Source organism: Coniophora puteana (assembly GCF_000271625.1).
Source record: "Coniophora puteana RWD-64-598 SS2 unplaced genomic scaffold CONPUscaffold_7, whole genome shotgun sequence".
Taxonomy (NCBI): domain Eukaryota; kingdom Fungi; phylum Basidiomycota; class Agaricomycetes; order Boletales; family Coniophoraceae; genus Coniophora; species Coniophora puteana.
In genome coordinates this window covers 193,952-210,377 of record NW_006913059.1, presented here as the reverse complement: position 1 = coordinate 210,377, position 16,426 = coordinate 193,952, and the positions used below count along the sequence as shown (strand labels likewise).

General features: G+C 52.2%; 6 protein-coding genes across 6 annotated transcripts; 4 read left to right on the top strand and 2 right to left on the bottom strand.

Moving 5' to 3' along the window:
- Positions 1-382: 382 nt before the first annotated feature.
- Positions 383-2,411, top strand: CONPUDRAFT_73377 (uncharacterized protein; the record flags this gene model as incomplete). The annotated part of the gene is made up of 11 exons (XM_007770894.1): positions 383-411; positions 569-623; positions 654-714; positions 925-963; positions 1,033-1,061; positions 1,173-1,221; positions 1,414-1,461; positions 1,519-1,659; positions 1,764-1,915; positions 2,167-2,320; positions 2,374-2,411. 11 exons carry the CDS (start codon positions 383-385, stop codon positions 2,409-2,411), a joined length of 795 nt encoding a protein of 264 aa, XP_007769084.1.
- Positions 2,412-3,050: 639 nt separating this feature from the next.
- On the top strand, positions 3,051-5,453 carry CONPUDRAFT_105156 (UPF0187-domain-containing protein). The gene is made up of 8 exons (XM_007771013.1): positions 3,051-3,389; positions 3,468-3,516; positions 3,583-3,651; positions 3,711-3,969; positions 4,042-4,123; positions 4,194-4,767; positions 4,830-4,886; positions 4,947-5,453. The coding sequence occupies exons 1-8, from the start codon at positions 3,252-3,254 to the stop codon at positions 5,378-5,380; spliced, it is 1,662 nt and encodes a 553-aa protein (XP_007769203.1). The 5' UTR covers positions 3,051-3,251; the 3' UTR covers positions 5,381-5,453.
- Positions 5,454-6,051: 598 nt separating this feature from the next.
- Positions 6,052-7,221, top strand: CONPUDRAFT_165788 (uncharacterized protein; the record flags this gene model as incomplete). The annotated part of the gene is made up of 3 exons (XM_007771012.1): positions 6,052-6,443; positions 6,516-6,765; positions 6,828-7,221. The coding sequence occupies 3 exons, from the start codon at positions 6,052-6,054 to the stop codon at positions 7,050-7,052; spliced, it is 867 nt and encodes a 288-aa protein (XP_007769202.1). The 3' UTR covers positions 7,053-7,221.
- Positions 7,222-7,975: 754 nt separating this feature from the next.
- On the bottom strand, positions 7,976-9,395 carry CONPUDRAFT_165787 (uncharacterized protein). The gene is made up of 3 exons (XM_007771011.1): positions 8,983-9,395; positions 8,828-8,903; positions 7,976-8,742 (listed from the first exon to the last, which is right to left on the bottom strand). The coding sequence occupies exons 1-3, from the start codon at positions 9,266-9,268 to the stop codon at positions 8,376-8,378; spliced, it is 729 nt and encodes a 242-aa protein (XP_007769201.1). The 5' UTR covers positions 9,269-9,395; the 3' UTR covers positions 7,976-8,375.
- Positions 9,396-10,298: 903 nt separating this feature from the next.
- On the top strand, positions 10,299-12,849 carry CONPUDRAFT_165786 (cholinesterase; the record flags this gene model as incomplete). The annotated part of the gene is made up of 8 exons (XM_007771010.1): positions 10,299-10,371; positions 10,486-10,873; positions 10,943-11,302; positions 11,366-11,435; positions 11,504-11,862; positions 11,919-12,098; positions 12,157-12,279; positions 12,339-12,849. The coding sequence occupies 8 exons, from the start codon at positions 10,299-10,301 to the stop codon at positions 12,847-12,849; spliced, it is 2,064 nt and encodes a 687-aa protein (XP_007769200.1).
- A 147-nt stretch (positions 12,850-12,996) lies between these two features.
- CONPUDRAFT_144380 (uncharacterized protein) lies at positions 12,997-15,220 on the bottom strand (the record flags this gene model as incomplete). The annotated part of the gene is made up of 4 exons (XM_007771009.1): positions 12,997-13,186; positions 13,232-14,743; positions 14,794-14,957; positions 15,010-15,220. The coding sequence occupies 4 exons, from the start codon at positions 15,218-15,220 to the stop codon at positions 13,142-13,144; spliced, it is 1,932 nt and encodes a 643-aa protein (XP_007769199.1). The 3' UTR covers positions 12,997-13,141.
- Between the last annotated feature and the right edge of the window lie 1,206 nt (positions 15,221-16,426).

Here is a 16,426-nt window from a genome sequence, read left to right as displayed (position 1 = left end):
CAAATATCTCGTAGAGTCCTTTTCTGACCTTGCGCAGTACCGAAATATAACTGGCTTTCACTCATGAGCAAACCGTACGCGCTGGAGACTATCAGCTTTTCCATTTTTAAGGCAGTGCTCTTGATGGCGATTGCACAGGTGTAGTAAAGGCACCATCTTGTTTTGATCAACTGCGGTTATGTAATACCAGTAAGGTAAAATCAATTTATTGTTGTAAGCTCAGAAATTTATCGTGGTGCGCTGAAGTTGTGCCATAGCGTAATAATGTATATAATATATGGAGACATAGACATATTCCGAAACCAAGAGTGTCAAGGAAATGCCATGAGTATAAACGGTAGGCGATGTGCCTGTTAACCGGCCATCAGAAACTGAAGCGCCGATGCAAGATGGCCAGCCAGTTCTAGGCAAGTGAGTAGCACCGCTTCAGAATATAGATAGGTACCCGATCACTGGCCTATGTTGCTGTGAGCGAGCTCTCAGCAACTTAAAAGCCTCAGCCTTCGTATCTATGTCGCTTTTTGCGCGCTCCATTCTCCCTAAGATCATGTCCTCCGTATCCACACAGGCGCAAGAAACCTTACAAGAAGCTATTTATCTTCAGGGACTCGACTTTATATCTGGTGCGCTTCTGAAATTATGCTTCATAATAGCGAGCTGAAAGTGAAGACTCTCTTGTAGTCGTCAACATCACTCTTGGAGTGTACGATTACCGTGCGTTGAAACATTCATGAATGTTGCAGCTCCGAGGATGACAAGAGATCGCTTTATCTTAGTGCTGAGCCTTGGGGACGAGGTAGGAAATGCTAGTGGATTCATGCTACCGCTAGGTTGCTGACCGAGTCATATCAGCTCGTTTTTATATGGGTAATAACAAACTTTCTGCTCAATTCATTGATTGAGAACATTAAAATATGTCTTCAGGGGAGAAGGGTTACGTGGTCTACTTTTCTATATGGAATGGTTAGTGTCATTAATCATCTGGTGCTGCCAAACGCTTTGCATACTCGTGCTATCTTGAAACATATTCAGATGCGGGGCTGCGGATTAATATATTTAATGTGGGTACTTAATGTAGTATTGACCGGCGTTTCTTTTACTCACGTTGTTTTGAGCATAGATCGACCAATGGTAAGAGCATTGTCTTAATCATGGAATCATGTACAACAAAGCTGACAACTCCTTCAAGTGGGAAAACTAAACCTGCCTCTCTCGGGGATGGTGAGTGTTATATTTAGATATTTTGACTACCAAGTACACCCACACCTGAGAAAATGCCACTTCTAGATGTTAGTAGCATTTTGACTTTATAATCCTTGCTCTCAGCTTGACTACTATAGGTGCAAGTACCAGTTGTTTGATGGAGCTCCGGGTTTATCATCTAACACTACACATATCCAGGTTTTTGTTTAGGCGCCATTACACAAGTTTTTGTCGTTCTAAATGTAGTTCTTCTTCAAGGTCTGTTTACGGAGCTTCCCCTGACTAATTGACAGTTAACGAGTCATTATGAAACAGCAACTATGTCTTTACGAGTATATGTGCTCTTTGAAAAGTCAAAACGAACACTCCTTGTTATTGGGCCATGCTTCTTCATCACACAAGGCATCGCCATTACCCTCACCTGCTTGTCTCTCGCACAATATGCAGACTATTGGAGTAAGTTCCTCATGCTTGAAGTTACGGTCGCTAATAAGTAGTGTGTACATTAGCTGACGCGGGCTTTCTCACCATCCACACCTGCATTTGGAATGTTCCTTCAGGGCAACGTTGGAGGGAGCCACTCGCCAGTACCTTTGCATTGGTGTTTGAAGTCATTCTTTGCGTATTTTCCCTGAGATATGTCGCCAAAAACATTCCAGCTTCACTTTGGATCACGCCAAGGCAAGGCGCAAGAAACCTTGCACGGTTCATTGTGCGTGGAAATTTGTCATACTTCTTCGTGTGAGTGCGACCTACTGTGGCATTCGTCCTATTTGTACTTGGGAACTCATGGTTTGTCAAATTGAAGCGCGCTGTTATCCATGCTTCTTTCCTCCATCGGAATAATCCCTTCTTTGAGCCAGGTGAGGGACATAGCTGGTTTATAATCAAGGAAGCTGACGTTGACACGGGTCTCAATAATCTCAGTCAATTATCTTCCAAGCGCTGGATTTGACGTTACAGACTGTTTTGTTCGTCATGACAGGCCCTTGGATGGTTATCAGTCTACAGAAGAGCTACGCCAAGGCACTAGAAACAAAGTCAGCTGGGTCGAGTGAGTTCATGACTGGCATGGTGTTTGCGCGTGCGCAACAGGATGTGGAGGGCCAACAATCAGGTTCGCTAGTGTATTGACAAACCTCTTGCACCGTTTATAATTTGATTCTCTAGGGAATTTGACAGCAATTTCGAGTCGCACTGTCGCTTAAACATATATATATGGGTTGAGTACTTATCTATGTCTCACTTGTTTCCACGGACAGATTGTCAGACACTGTATATTTAGATAATATGTTACGTTACCGTATTATCACTCAAAGACTCCGTCGAATTACTTAGCATCGAGAGCGTTCAAAATGCAATAAATGTTGTATTTGGTATAGACACAAAGCTACGCCTCGCAAAGTCGGAGTTAAGTTGCTTCTGGCCTACTCTCGAACAATCCTTTAGTGTTCACTCGCTCTCACCAGACGTCTAGCTAATGTCAACCTGATGTTTCAGTTCCCCAAGCTTTGGATCGCGACGCACGACTGAGTGCTTTATTCGTACAGCTGTCACTCACTGTCTCTCGTACGGCATACAGCGCGGGATTACCGAGTCAGCAGTCCACAGCCTTGAGTATAATGAATGCAAGGGTAACCGAGCCTAGCAAGTTGTTCGCGAGACCTCGCAGCGGAGTGTCGTCATAGTCAGGGGCGATAATGTCTAAATTTAGAGCTGTGTGACGTGTGACGAGCGGGAACAGTTTGCCGGCATTGGACGGCGCGCGCGCATCATTTGTTTCCACATGAGCGTATGACAAGCAAAGGACCCGTTCTCTTATAATATCTCCTCCCTTCCCATCCGTTCTCTTCGTGGATACCCACCTCGACATACCCCTCGACATACCCACCCACCTTTCATTTTCTGACTAGGGAATTCCACCTAACAATCTATACCACCGCTCACTTTGGTTCGTCACTCGACGCATCGCGTTGGCATACCCTCGCGCTATACCCACACGAAGGACTAGAAACAACTTGAGGAAGAACAAGAACAACTAATCAAACATGTCTACGCGTGGCTCCCGTCGCTCCTTCACGGGCAACCACGAGATCCTGCCCGCAGCCGAAGCGCGCATCGAAACCGTCATGTCGATCGTTCCTAATCGCGAGTTTATCTCGTGGACGTTCGGACGTGGTACGGTGGTGAGTGGCCCGTCTCCTGGTCGTGACTTAGCGCGTCTGCCGGTGACACAAGCTTACGTGAAGTGCTGGGTGTGGTAGATACACAGGATCTGGCCCGCAGTGCTCTTGCATACTCTCGTTGCTGCTGGTGCGTCACTCGTCTTATACGCGTTATATACCGGAGGAACGCTAACAGAAGCCCCATTCTGAAAAGTCATTACCACTATCTCTCTGAAAACTAAATACTGGCTCGGAATTCCCTCTGTTATGTTAACCGTCCTTGGCGAGTCCCTTTCACTGTCCCTCAACGCCGCACCGGCTGACAGACGTGGTATCATCCAGGTCTCGTCCTCGGTTTCGTTATCTCCTACCGTGCTTCCAGCGGCTATGACCGCTTCTGGATGGGCCGTAGCGGGTGGGGCGACGTCATCCGCACGTCGCGCACGCTCGCACGCGTCATCTGGTTCCACGTTCCCCTCCATCTCAGTCCCAAGGCCAAAGACGGCATTCAAGTCGACGGCGTCGTTGTGGAAGAAGAAGAGGATGAAGAGGCTGAGGTCATGATGGCCGAGAAGATGAGAGCACTGGATCTGGTTCAGGCGTACGTGATGCGCCCGTATTGTTGCTCTAACGGAACTTGCTAACCTCCGTGATCGAACACGGTGCAATACAGATTCGTTATTTCGCTCAAGCACCATCTCCGTGGTGAAATTGGGGTATACTACGAGGATCTGTACCCGCTTGTGCACGGACAGGTACGTACAACCATCTCTACTTGTCTTCACCGTTTTTCACAGAGCGGCTACTCACCGCAACTATATATAGCGCCACCATCTTCACATGCACCATAGCAAGAAGACCGCACACACGCCCGAGGAAGCCGCCGCCCAGCTCGCCGGCGAAGCCACGCTCGCTGCGCCCTCCGGAAGCAACGGAAAGAAATCGCGTCCGAGCGTCTACGGCACCTTCGAATCCGTAGCCCCTGGGCACACATCCGCCGCAACGACGCTAGTCCGGCGCCCGTCTGGCATCTCGTCTTCCGCAGTGGACGACAGCGACCGCTCGTCCTGCTCTTCTTCGGACGATGACGACGACCGTTCCGACGAACACCACACGCTCTTGCCTTCGCGCACGCGTAAGCGAACTGCGGGGTACTTTGGGCAGACTAACGCGGACCTCATCCCGTTCGAGAGTTTCTTCAGTGCAATCGGGCGCGGGTTCGCGCGTGTGGGCAGGGCTTTCAGGCGGAGGGATAGAGTGTATAAAATCGAGGAGGCTGCGAACAGGTCGAGGAAGCATCGGCCGAAGGTGGCGGGTGGCGGGCAGAATCTGCCATTGGAGATTTTGAGGGGCTTTAGCGAGTGGGGGGTGGTGCTTGAGGAGCGCGGTGCTATTCCAGGTGAGCTATCATTAGATGCTCAAGCGACGGTGAGTCCGAGGCTGACATGGATGATCACTAAGGTTCGGCGTTGGGCACGATCTACAGCTCGATCGCAGCTTACGAGGACTCACTCTGCAGTACGTTGTCTCCCTCGTTTATCATAACTACCTGTCTGATCCGCATTGACTCTCCACCAGCGCTCGAGAAAATCCTAACCACACCTCTCCCCTTCGTTTTCTCCTGCCACCTCCGGCACACCGTCTGGCTCTACCTCTTCTTCCTCCCCTTCCAGCTCATCAAGGACTTCGGGTGGTTCACCATCCCGGGCGTCGCCGTCGCATCCTTCATCTACCTCGGCTTCCTCGCCGTCGGCGACGAGATCGAGCAACCGTTCGGGTACGAGGAGAACGATCTCGAGCTCGATCTGTTCTGCCACGACGTCGTGCGGGAGGACGTCGCGTGGCTCAAGCGCACGCCGTGCAGGAACGCGCGGGTGCCGCTGCAGGTCGGGGAGGTGCAGCACCGGAATGTGCTCGTGAGCATTGCGGACGACAGGACGGAGAGGCATGTGAGGAGGCATAAGCGGAAGGCGAGGGCTGCGAAGGATGCGGCGGAGGGCAAGGGGAAGTAGACGTTGCTTTGGGTGAAGAACGTTGCTGGGTCGGGGGAGGAAATGACCCCTGAGATGATGTATCTTTGCTGCCCTGCTGTTATGTAACGTCTATTAAGTCGTTGGTCGAGTATATCTTGTGACGTCTTTCAGTGTATGATTATTCTAGAGTACTGCCTCTGTGCAGCTCCAACAAAAATTGACCAACTTTGCTGGTTGGGATAAACATGTACGGAACACTGACTTCTTCGAACCCATTGAATTGCGAAGAGTAATGAGTGATACTAGTGAATTGGACGGGTTGCAACGTCTTTAACATTTACTTCGGTCCGGCTTTTGTTTGCTTCTATTTGGCAGAGTTACGAGGGTTAGGGTTAGCGCTGGGTTCCCGTATGAGCGCTTGAGCCGGGGACGCGGAGGCATGGGCTTTGGTACCTTGGAAGCTTGCCATTCGACATTCTCATCAAAATCGCCGGGCATCTTGAACCCTTCGACATCCTCAGATTGCGAAAGGTATGCGATATCGCTCATCTTTTTAGTCATGCCTCTCCAATAGTTTGTGACTTGATTTAAAGACCTCCCGTGTCCTCAACGAGCTCACGTACGAAAGGGCGGTGTGGAGCCTGATCTATGCACACACAACCCTCCCCCACGCTGGGCTGGCTGCGCCACACCCGACTCATACGCGCCAGATGCTTGAGGACGCGCTCACACAGAGTGCAGTGCTTGATCAACGTCTCTTCCGTGACGATGATGTGCACTTGCACCGCAGCATGAAGCGGCACACTCTCGCGCTCTCTCCATCTGGCGGTGTACCGCAACTAGACTCAGAGTTCCCTCGACAGTTACTGCATGGCAGATGGCTCATCTCTTTCGTTCGAGAGCGATTCCTCACATGTCGAGACCTTGATGCAACGCTCAAAAACGGAGATACACTCGCGCAGCCGATGATCATATGCGAAATACCACATGGATATGGCTTCTCCGAGAGCCTCGCTACAGATATCATCGGCGAGAATGGGTTGTGGCACGGTTGCTTAGCCTATAGCACTTTCTCCGAGGAAATACAAGAGCTTATTAATATGTGAGTGAGTTGCTCTGCCGAGTTATTATGGGTCATGCTCATGCTCGGCGTCCACCCGGTATTATGACGTAGACACGTTCTCGAGGCGTCCGAGGTCGCTTCTGGCATCGAATTTACGGAGATATACAGCCTCGCTGCAGGCCCTCAGATGCAAAATCAGTCCCTGAATACAGTTAACATTGGTCCAACAGTCTTTTGCGTGACGTGGAAAGCTGTGTCCACGCCCCAGGAGGACTTGAAACTCGAGACACATTTCCTTCTGTGGGAGTTCGGTGCATCAACAACAGATGTACATGTTTATTCTCTTGCGACTTTTAACGATGTACGTCGTTATGAACTTAGTCGGCTGTCAAGCCGCCGCTCACTATCATTGGATATTCATAGAACATCCAACAATCTGTGACCAGCTCTGGCTTCCTTAACCACATCATCCTTTCGAGAACTCATCTTCTGATGCTGGGCTATTACGATGAACCCGGGTGGATGCCCAGACCAAACTCGGGCATGTGGATGTGTGCTATTCCATTGCGTTACGCATTGTCTGCCAATAATTCGGATCGCGCTAGAGCAGCATACTTCTTTGGCTACCCGAGCCTCTGGCCGGCATGACCACATTGGGATCCCCCAGCCCTACTGCGCGACTCCATCCAAACGGTTCCCACAAGGTGTGCTAGTAGTAGCACACTCATATCCCTGGTTGGCACCCACAGTACCGATCCCTTGGATGGGACCTCCTACAAAACAGCTCTCCCTGTTTGTCATGCACCTCACCATACCGCCCGAGGATGCCCCACCTCATACATCCATTGGAATTCACACTGAGCTCGTTGCGGATATGCCCATGCACTGGAACGCGTTCACGCATGGCGCTATGCTTCCTAGCCTCTGCGGAGCGACGCGCGTCTTCCGGATGGCCCCTGAATTCACAGATACCGATCCTGAAAAAAGGGAGAACTGTATTTGCCTTGCTGCTCTGGACATCAGGATCCTCGATTTAGACGAGATAGCCCCAACTGACCAGCACGTACAGGAGGAAACCGGCGACAATTCAGAGACGAACACCTTTTGGGGGTGCCACACCGTGATCAAGGAGTCTCCGATAATATCTGTTAAGTGCGAGCATCCAGACAAGGTGTGGATGACACATGGTGTTGTTGGTGTGGATATAATCAAGGCAAGATTGTGCATTTATTTCCCACTGTACGACGCGCCTTCACAGTGGGCACTGCATGAGGAAGCAGAGCTCATCGTGCTAGATTTTTTGCTTGAGGCCGTAATAAAAAATGATAGAGTATACACAAATTGAAGCTGCGTGTGCATGTCTATGCCCCAGCCGCTGTCGAGAGATCACCGTGAGGATACATCAAGCACTTGCATTATCATGGATCAATATCCAGTGACGACGAGCTAGTGGCTGTGCTTTCAGCCCCTATCCTTCCACCGATGCCTCTGCCTCGCCAGTTTTCTGCTCTCATTCCGCTGTGAAGTGATACATGCTACAAGCGCATGGATTTACGTCGTATCAAACAATATGACCTATACCTAGTAACAAATATGATTCAAGGCGGGGACGCAGTAGGCTTGGCAACGACAAAACCTTGGAATGAATGCAGGTAATGAACGAAAATAAAACATACGAAAAAAGGTATGAAAGTCCAGGTGGGTAATCAATCAGTATCAGTATTCAAAATCGGTACCCAGTACGCGACACTCGTATATACGTGTGCAGTCGTGCGTGTTGTAAGTATGTATGTGTATATGCACTCCAGAACGCAGAAAAAATCCGTAGCGAAGAGCGGGGATATCGATCGTCGAGCCACGGAACATAATGTTCATCCCACCCCGTTTGTCTGTCCATGTGTCTATCTGTAGAGGCTGTCGGGCCGAAGTAGCGTCAGGAAAGAGATGGTGATATAAATTGGACCTTCGAGCTCAGAGCAGCGCGGCCCCAGCCAAAACACCCAGCATCGCAACACCCATGCTCATGCTCAGCCCAGTCACATCCTTCGTGAGGGCGACAGCTCCACCCGTGGAACCCGTCGGACTTGACCCCGAAGAGCCACCGCTGCCGGTCCCGGACGCGGACGCGGACGTCGATGGGGGCGTAGCGCTGGGGAATGTGAGCGAGAAGGAGGTGGAAGTTGAGATCGAGATCGAGGCGGAGCTGGTGCCCGTGGCTGTTACAGAGACGTTGTACGTTGCGCGGTCGCAGAACTGCTGCGCAAGCGATTCCGCGGAGGAGACGCTAGAATAGCACCCTTGAGCGGTGCAGTCGACGATTGTTGACTCGAAGACCGCGCTGTAGATTGAAGAACAGTAGAAAGGGAGAGGGAGATGTGGATCAGCAAGGTCTGAGGATGGAGAGAGCGACAAGCACTACGCACTTGCTGCAATAGCAGTCGACGTCGATGATACTTGAGCAGTTGGCCGCCGATACAGCCTCCTGAAGGCAGTTTGTCACTGCGCAAGCGGAGACACCGCATCACCATCAATCATCCGTTCTCTCCCAACATTCCCGAGCCCCCCGGAGGCCACTCACCACACGTCGGGTACCCGCTCAGCGTCGGCCAGTTGGCCGAGCTCGTCGTCGTCACAGAAGGCGAACCGATGTTCGTCGAGGACGAAGATGTTGCAGTTCCGGTCCCGGTTGTGCTCCCGCTCGCGCTGGAAGCTGAGCCGGTTGTGCTAGATGAGTCTTGGCGCTGGGCGAGGGCGTGCACTGGTGGGTGGGCGACGTTGGGTCCAGTGCGCACCGCGACGGCGAGGGTGGCGAGGGAGGATGACCACGCGAGGACGAGGGCGATGAGTTGGATTGGGGAATGCATATTTTCGAGCGTCTGGCGGGTGTTGGAGTGCGGGCGCTTGCCAAGTCGTCAGGCTTCAAGCTTCAGGCGTTGGAGGACGTGGTGTTGCTCCTTTAAGGGATGTCTTTAGATCCGGCTAGGAAGTTGGAAAGAAAACGAAGGAAGCGAGTGTACACAAGTGGCTCAAAGTGACCTCGAGCAGTCGAATGGAAATCGAGTTGGGGAACAAGGGACAAGAGGCGGGGATGACGGGGATGGGGTGGCTGAAAGCGGCGAGGTGGTGTCTGGTTGCGCTCGGCTGCTGTTGCCATTCCACTGCCATTGATTGGCTCGGCAGGCAACCCGCGATAATTTTAGATAGCCGGCGTGACAGCGACGGTGGCGGTGCCACTCTCCTCTGTTTCTCTCAAACCACCATTCGAGCGCAGAGCAATCTCACATGTGCCCATAGACTGACGAAAAGGTACTCGTACACAAAATCTTAGCACTTGAATGGATCTGGCCTCTTCCAGACCCAGAACCGAGGTGGGAACATGACAAGAGACGAGTCTGCTAGTCTTCCATTCGTCTCTCCAAACCTGAGGCCTTAGGTTTCCTCTAGTGTTTTGTCATCTTCTCGACGCATACACCCAACTCAGAAGGAACTGTCTCCCACTTTCACATTCATCTCCTACCGGCTTCACCATTCCCACCCATGCAGCCTATAACTAGCCCCCAGGTGTGATGCCAACGTCGTCAGAACTGTTTTGGCAAGAACATTCCTCCGGCTTCTCAGTCATCACCAGCACACGTACACACCCAGTACCCTGAATCTCTTTCAGTACAATGTGCTTTCGGTACCATTTTGGTCACGCTTCCCCATGACGTGGATCACAAGCCTGGAAAAGCATGAAAACCTCGGAAGAAAGCTCAAAATAGCGCTCTGTATAAATGTGTGCTGAGAGGCGTTCCCTCAGCCAGCAATCGTAGCCTCTCGTCGCACTCTTGCTATACTATGCTCTCTACTTTGGCAAGGTTCGCTTTGCTGGGTACCGTCGCTCACCATCTCACGATGGTGCAGGCAGTACCGTCGGCAGCGAGCATCGGATCTGACCTCACGTTTCTCTTCCAGAATGATCTGAACTGTAAGTGTTCATCCTTGCTCCGCCTATGATGTTCGCGAAGCTGATGCTACCCCACGTTCCTCCTCCCATACTATCCCGATACGTCATAACGCCACCACTCGGTGTGCTATACAGGGACAACTGCGCCCGACCACAACGGCACGATCCTTCTCAGCACGCCGCTCACGAACGCGAACGCGCTCGCGGCATGCACGCAGCTCAACGAGCCTCTGCTGCAGACCAATGGCACGTACTTCGCGAGCGACATGTCTTACCTCCTCTCGTACCTCGCGTACCTCGGCGACTCCTCGGCGACACAGCAGTACTGGGTCGCTACGAACGCAAGTATAACCGCTGGAGAGTGCGCTGTGATATCGCAGAATGCGGGTGTGCAGAGCGCGAGCTGCGATGAGACGCTCCCCGCGTTCTGTGCCCAGAGCGCGCCGTACGAGCCCAACACGGAGACGGACATGAGTTCGGCGTATTACGTCGAGACCACGTCGGGTGATTATACGTTCACCGGGTATGTCCTAATGCATCACATTCCTATTTGACTGTTCGCGTATGTTGCTCACTGTGCCTCGTTTGCTAGGACCCGCGACCACCTCTCCTTCCGCTTCATCGGCATCCCTTATGCCGATCCCTTTGAGCGCTGGACTTACTCCTCCGTCTACGGCACCACTGGCGCTTCCGTGAGCACGAACATTACGGCGCTCGAGTACGGTTCGCCCTGCACGCAGATTGGGTACGGCTCCGAAGACTGTCTGTACCTCAACATCCAGACACCGTACCTGCCTGAAGACACTGCATCGCCTGATGCAACTAAGCTGCGTCCGGTGCTGTTCTGGATCCACGGTGGCGCGTATACGAGCGGCGAGGGCAGCGATGGCATTTTTGATGGCGGGAACAGGGCGAGCAGGAGCGATGTTGTTACTGTCACCATCAACTATCGGTGCGTTCAAGTTTTACCAAAGGGTTAAATAGATGCACTGAAAGCTGTATTTCGATGGGACAGATTGAGCACGCTAGGTTTCCTCGCTCTTGAAGACGGCGTCGCAAACGGGAACTACGGCCTCGCAGACCAGGTGAGCGTTCCATTCTTCAATCCCGTTCGAAAATCCCGTTCGAAATAACAGTACTAACTACACACCAGATCACCGCCCTCCGCTGGGTGCAGTCTCACATCGCCGCGTTCGGCGGTGACGCTTCCCGGGTCACTATACATGGGCAATCCGCAGGCGCAGGCAGCGTGCGTGCCCTCCTCGCATCCCCCGTCGCGCGGGGAGAAAACCTATTCGCAGGTGCAATCGCGCAGAGCAACCTCGCTGGGTTCGGGTACGCGGACACGTACTCGAACTATTACACTATTCCGCAGGAGTACAACGTCTCGATTCCGGGCCTGCTTGAGTATGTTGGGTGTGCGAACTACGTGGATGCGAGTGCGGCGGAGCAGCTCGAGTGCTTGCAGGGCGCGAATGCGACTGCGTTGGTCAATGCGCCTACCGCACCGAGGTGGGTGGTTGCTGTGTACCTTGTGATTGCCTTGAACTGATGGGATGATGACACAGATATGTAGTCGTGGATGGGACGTACATAACCACGCCACAACTTGAGCTCTCTGGGCCGACAACGTCTACGGCTACCCTCCCCCATGTCATCTTTGGATGGATGCGCGACGACGGTGCAGATTTTGCAGGAGCGTGGCCGTACAGCGGAGAGACATCCGCGGAGAGCATTATTGGCATTGGGTAAGCAATTCGCCGTGGACCTTCATTCAACGATCATGCTGATATCTACGTACCTTAGCCTGACCGAAAACCAAACGACGATGATCGTCGACTCGGGCTACTTTGAAGTTCCTACAGGAACAAACTACACCTGGGACATATTCAACGCTACGAGTCACGTCGCCACTGACGGCGAGTTCCGGTACGCACACTCACTCCCGCCCTCTACAATCTCCCCCCGTTTGACACACATGTGTGTAGGTGCCTGGACCAAGCAACGATGTACGCCGCCGCCAAGAACGGCGTCTTTGCCTCCGCCCGCGCCTACGAGTTCGACCGCTCCTACATGGGCTACGAGCCCCTCGCCGACACGTGCTTCCCGCCCGCGACGACCGAGTACCCGTACGGAGACCCGTACGCGCCCTATTTCCGGTGCCACTCGGGCGACCTCTACTTCACGGCTGGCACACTTGGCCAATCTGCGCTGCACTTCCGCGACGATGCCGACTGGACGCTGTCGCAGGTCGCGGTCGACTATTGGACGTCGTTCGCGCGCACGTTCGATCCGAACCCGGATCCGGCGTATATGGTTGCGCGGGGTTATGAGAATTCTGCCGCAGCGATGAGTGCTGCGGGCCCGTGGGACGCGGTGTCTGCGACTGGGGAGGGAGGAACTGATTTAATGCTGTTGGATATTCCTTTGAAGGCGTCGACGTGGCTCGAGACTGAGCAGTGCGATTACCTCGGGTATGGGATTGACTATTACCTTTGAGCTGTCACGCTTTCGGATGCTTTCTCTGGGACATAAAAACGTTGGTATCTGTTCTTTCTACTACCATTGACTGTACTCTTACATCTTTACGGGTTTGGAGTTTGTCACAAAGGTGTTGTTGTAGGTTCCTCGTACCCGTTACATCCCATACCAGAGTATAACAATTATTACGGTGTATTGATATGACTCTGACATGAACTAGGTGAGACTGATGCTACGATGTTCGCCAAGGATGGTGTAGAGGAGGTACAAAAGCCAGGCTATTCGTTCCCTCGACGTCAGGAGGCCATGTTCAACTAGGACGCGTTATGGTGCCGATGACCCAGGATACAACCACCTACAGCAAGTGCTAAGGCCATAATGAAGCACGAAATATGCTCACAAATGTATCCAGTGCTGCTATGGCCTGATCCACTTCCGGGCCTTCAGCGCCAGCTTCGGAAACCGCATCATCCGACATCTCGCTTGACTCCGACTCCGACAACGATCCCGATTCATACACGTACGTCTCGTCATCTGAGTCCACGCCCTCGCTATCCCTGGATTCAGAGTGTTCGTTCACGCCCTCCATGAATTCCATATTCTTTTCTCCGTCTGACTCTTCCCATAGATCCGGGTCTTCTGACAGAGAAAATCCGTAGACTCGCAGACATTCCATGTCAAGAGAGCATACGACGTGCTCGGTCGCGCAAATCATCAGTCCAGGATAAAACCACGACATAACTGGTCTGGCCGTAGTGAAGCGCTCGGGCGGGATTAACAGGGGGAGTGTGGGCCCGACTTGCTTGAAGAGTGCGCAATCGAGAAGGCGCGTTGCACGAAGGCGAGGTACGCCATTGCCTGTTGGGCCGGACATAGTATAAGGTGTAGGCTGTGTACCGTCCTTATTATACACGTCATCCACTATGTCTATAGAGTGTAGATTTGGGTGCCTGAGAAGCTTCATGCCTTCTATACGGGGTACCACAAGATGTTCGAGCATCGGGCACTTGTCAAGCCATTTTTGGACAACTTCGCCTGTGAGAGACTTGCTCAAGCCCCGGATTCTTGGAAAGCTCGTAGAGTCCACCGCAAGGAACCGCAGCTGTGAGCCATGCCAATCCAGGAAGCGTCCGCAGTTTACGCTTGCTTCTACATTATTCCACTGAAGTAAAAACGTGAGCCGGCGTAGAGCAGGGAGATGTAGACCAGAGACTACGGGGGAGAATTTCTTGAAGACCGTAGCAACGATAGGGGAGAACCACGACAACCTGAGCTCCTCGAGGACACGGAATGTGTACGGTTTATCGTCAAGAGCATGCGCAAAGTTCCCCGCATCGCATGAGAGCAGGGTGATGTTGGAAAAACGGGCCAACTCTGGGACTGTGTGCAGTGCTCCCAAATCGATATGGATTATCTGAGAGAGGCGTTCCTTTGGTACGAAGTCGGGGACGGCTCCAGTAACCGGAGAGATAGGGCCATCTAAGGTGGGATTATACGCGATTCGGCTAATATTTGGGCAGGCAGACAGGATCATCGCGAGTGACAGATCGAGTAGGCGGCGGTGTCCGGTTACAATGTGACAGAGCACGCTAATCTCTTTTACTAGGGACCGTAGCGTAGCGTTGTCCAATAGCGTCCTGAATAAGAGGGGTAGCTGTTCAAGGCGTCGAATGACAACGTGGTGATACAGCAACTCGTGTGCCGGCTCCCACCAAGCTTTACACACAGATGCTAATGCTTTCTGGAAGCGCAGATTTTGAGACCAAGCTGATTTCGGTCCGCGCCGTATATGAGGGTCAATGAGTGATGATGGGGCGCACGCCAGGTCCAGGATGTGGACCAGGAGTTCATATGGAATGGATACAGCCGAGGCTGGTTGCGCATTTTCAGGTTGAAGCTCACATTTCGTTGGCTATGTTGATATGCATAACGGTTAACCAATAAAAAGGTGAGGGTACTCACGAGCGCTACCGTTTGCACCTCCTCGCACCTTCCACTTTCTATGGGTCCAAACGCCTCCTTCGGGCCGTCGGAAAGAAAGCGCGAAGTCGCGTCAAGGTGCGTAACTTCTGATTGGACAGACTCGGTCACAGCGGACGTAGTGAGCAACGGCGGTGTTACTGGTGCTAGATGAGCGTCAACCAAGCTGGGGTCTTCTACATGCCAATGACCTCTTACTAAGGTTGGTGACTATGTCTTGGTTCTCATCCAAATTAGCTTGACCAGCTGTCTTCATGATCTCCTCATGTAAAGATTTAATAATACTCCGGACGTGATCAGGGTACGAGAAGTTCCGCGGCAGAGCCTTGGTGTATCGCAAGCAGCAGCGTAGGCTCCCCTCGAGCAGTGTGAGCAGCTCTTTGGGTGTTTCGTGTTCTTTCCCGTCCATCCTCGGGTTGGAAAGGAAAGTGGACTTCAAGATGATATCGCAACGAGCTGGCACTGAGTCGAGCAAAGTAAAGGATTGATAAGACAGGATAAAACGCGTGGAAAAAATGCGTGACTATGAGATGTGACTAAGATAACGTGTGATGTGTGACTACGCGCTGATAACGCGTCTTTTTTGTGACTCAACCAATGTTATTACGTTTACTGATAACGCGTCGCGTCGAGTTGACCTCACAGGTCGTTAGGCTCAGAATTTAGATAGAACGCACGCCACAACATCCTCGCAAGACTCTACGCATCCAATGGGTAGCATCCCAAACTCCAGTAAACTCCAGCATCTCACCCGCTGTGAGGTGCAGTCATGCTCTGACTCGGCGACATCTGGAGATGACTATTACGACGGCAAGCATGCGGCCCAGTCACCCTACAAACATGCACACATGAATCCACATAGCGGTCAACAACGCGCCAAACACCACATCAAGCTCAGAAAAGCGAGAGAACTAGACCCAAATCGAGGGCGGTGTGCAATCACTCGTCGGAGGACTGGCGTTGAGAGTCTCCATTTCCTTCCGGTGGACACCAGTGATAAAATGGTGAGTCCCCGCTTGAGTCTCGTGTATGCCTGCCCTTCCCAAATGTACTTATCAAGAAACACGTCACTAGCTTACGCAGCTTGAGTGGGCATGGGGAATGGGATGGCGGCGTCTGGACGTTGCGAGTCCTCATAATACATTCTTTGGATGGCAGTCTTCCCCCCGAAGCGTTGGCTTTATCGCGCTAACGACAAACGCAGTCGGCGCAGAGTGGAAGAAACGGTTTGACAACGAGCAGTGGCTACTGCTTCCAGACTATGACACAATCCAGTCGTTGGCGGCATTGCCAAAAAGGCGGACTGCTGCGGCCCGCTTCAAACTCAATAAGGTACGGCGTTACTTGTTAGCGCGTATTGGCTGACCGCCCTATTTTGATAGTGGCTGCGATGCCAAAGCATCTTCAAGTACTATTTTGTCCCTCGTTCATCTCTGGTTGGTGAAGTTATCACCACCGAGTCGCCGCACGGCACTCGCACCGTTCACACATACCCGTTCGCCACGTTGGGTCCTATACTAAGTCACGTTCATCCGCATTTCGTGGTGTACAACGCCTCCCAGAAATTGGAAAGGATTTGCGGGCGGGATTCGATAAATGTGAAGCTTGCGTTAGA

Coding starts and splice junctions, on each gene's coding strand:
- CONPUDRAFT_105156 (XM_007771013.1), top strand. CDS start 3,252: ATGTCTACGCGTGGCTCCCGTCGCTCCTTCACGGGCAACCACGAGATC. Junction 3,652..3,710: donor TGTTATGTTAACCGTCCTTG/GCGAGTCCCTTT, acceptor GGTATCATCCAG/GTCTCGTCCTCGGTTTCGTT. Junction 3,970..4,041: donor GCACTGGATCTGGTTCAGGC/GTACGTGATGCG, acceptor GGTGCAATACAG/ATTCGTTATTTCGCTCAAGC.
- CONPUDRAFT_165787 (XM_007771011.1), bottom strand. CDS start 9,268: ATGCATTCCCCAATCCAACTCATCGCCCTCGTCCTCGCGTGGTCATCC. Junction 8,904..8,982: donor GAGCGGGTACCCGACGTGTG/GTGAGTGGCCTC, acceptor CCGCTTGCGCAG/TGACAAACTGCCTTCAGGAG. Junction 8,743..8,827: donor GTCGACTGCTATTGCAGCAA/GTGCGTAGTGCT, acceptor TTCAATCTACAG/CGCGGTCTTCGAGTCAACAA.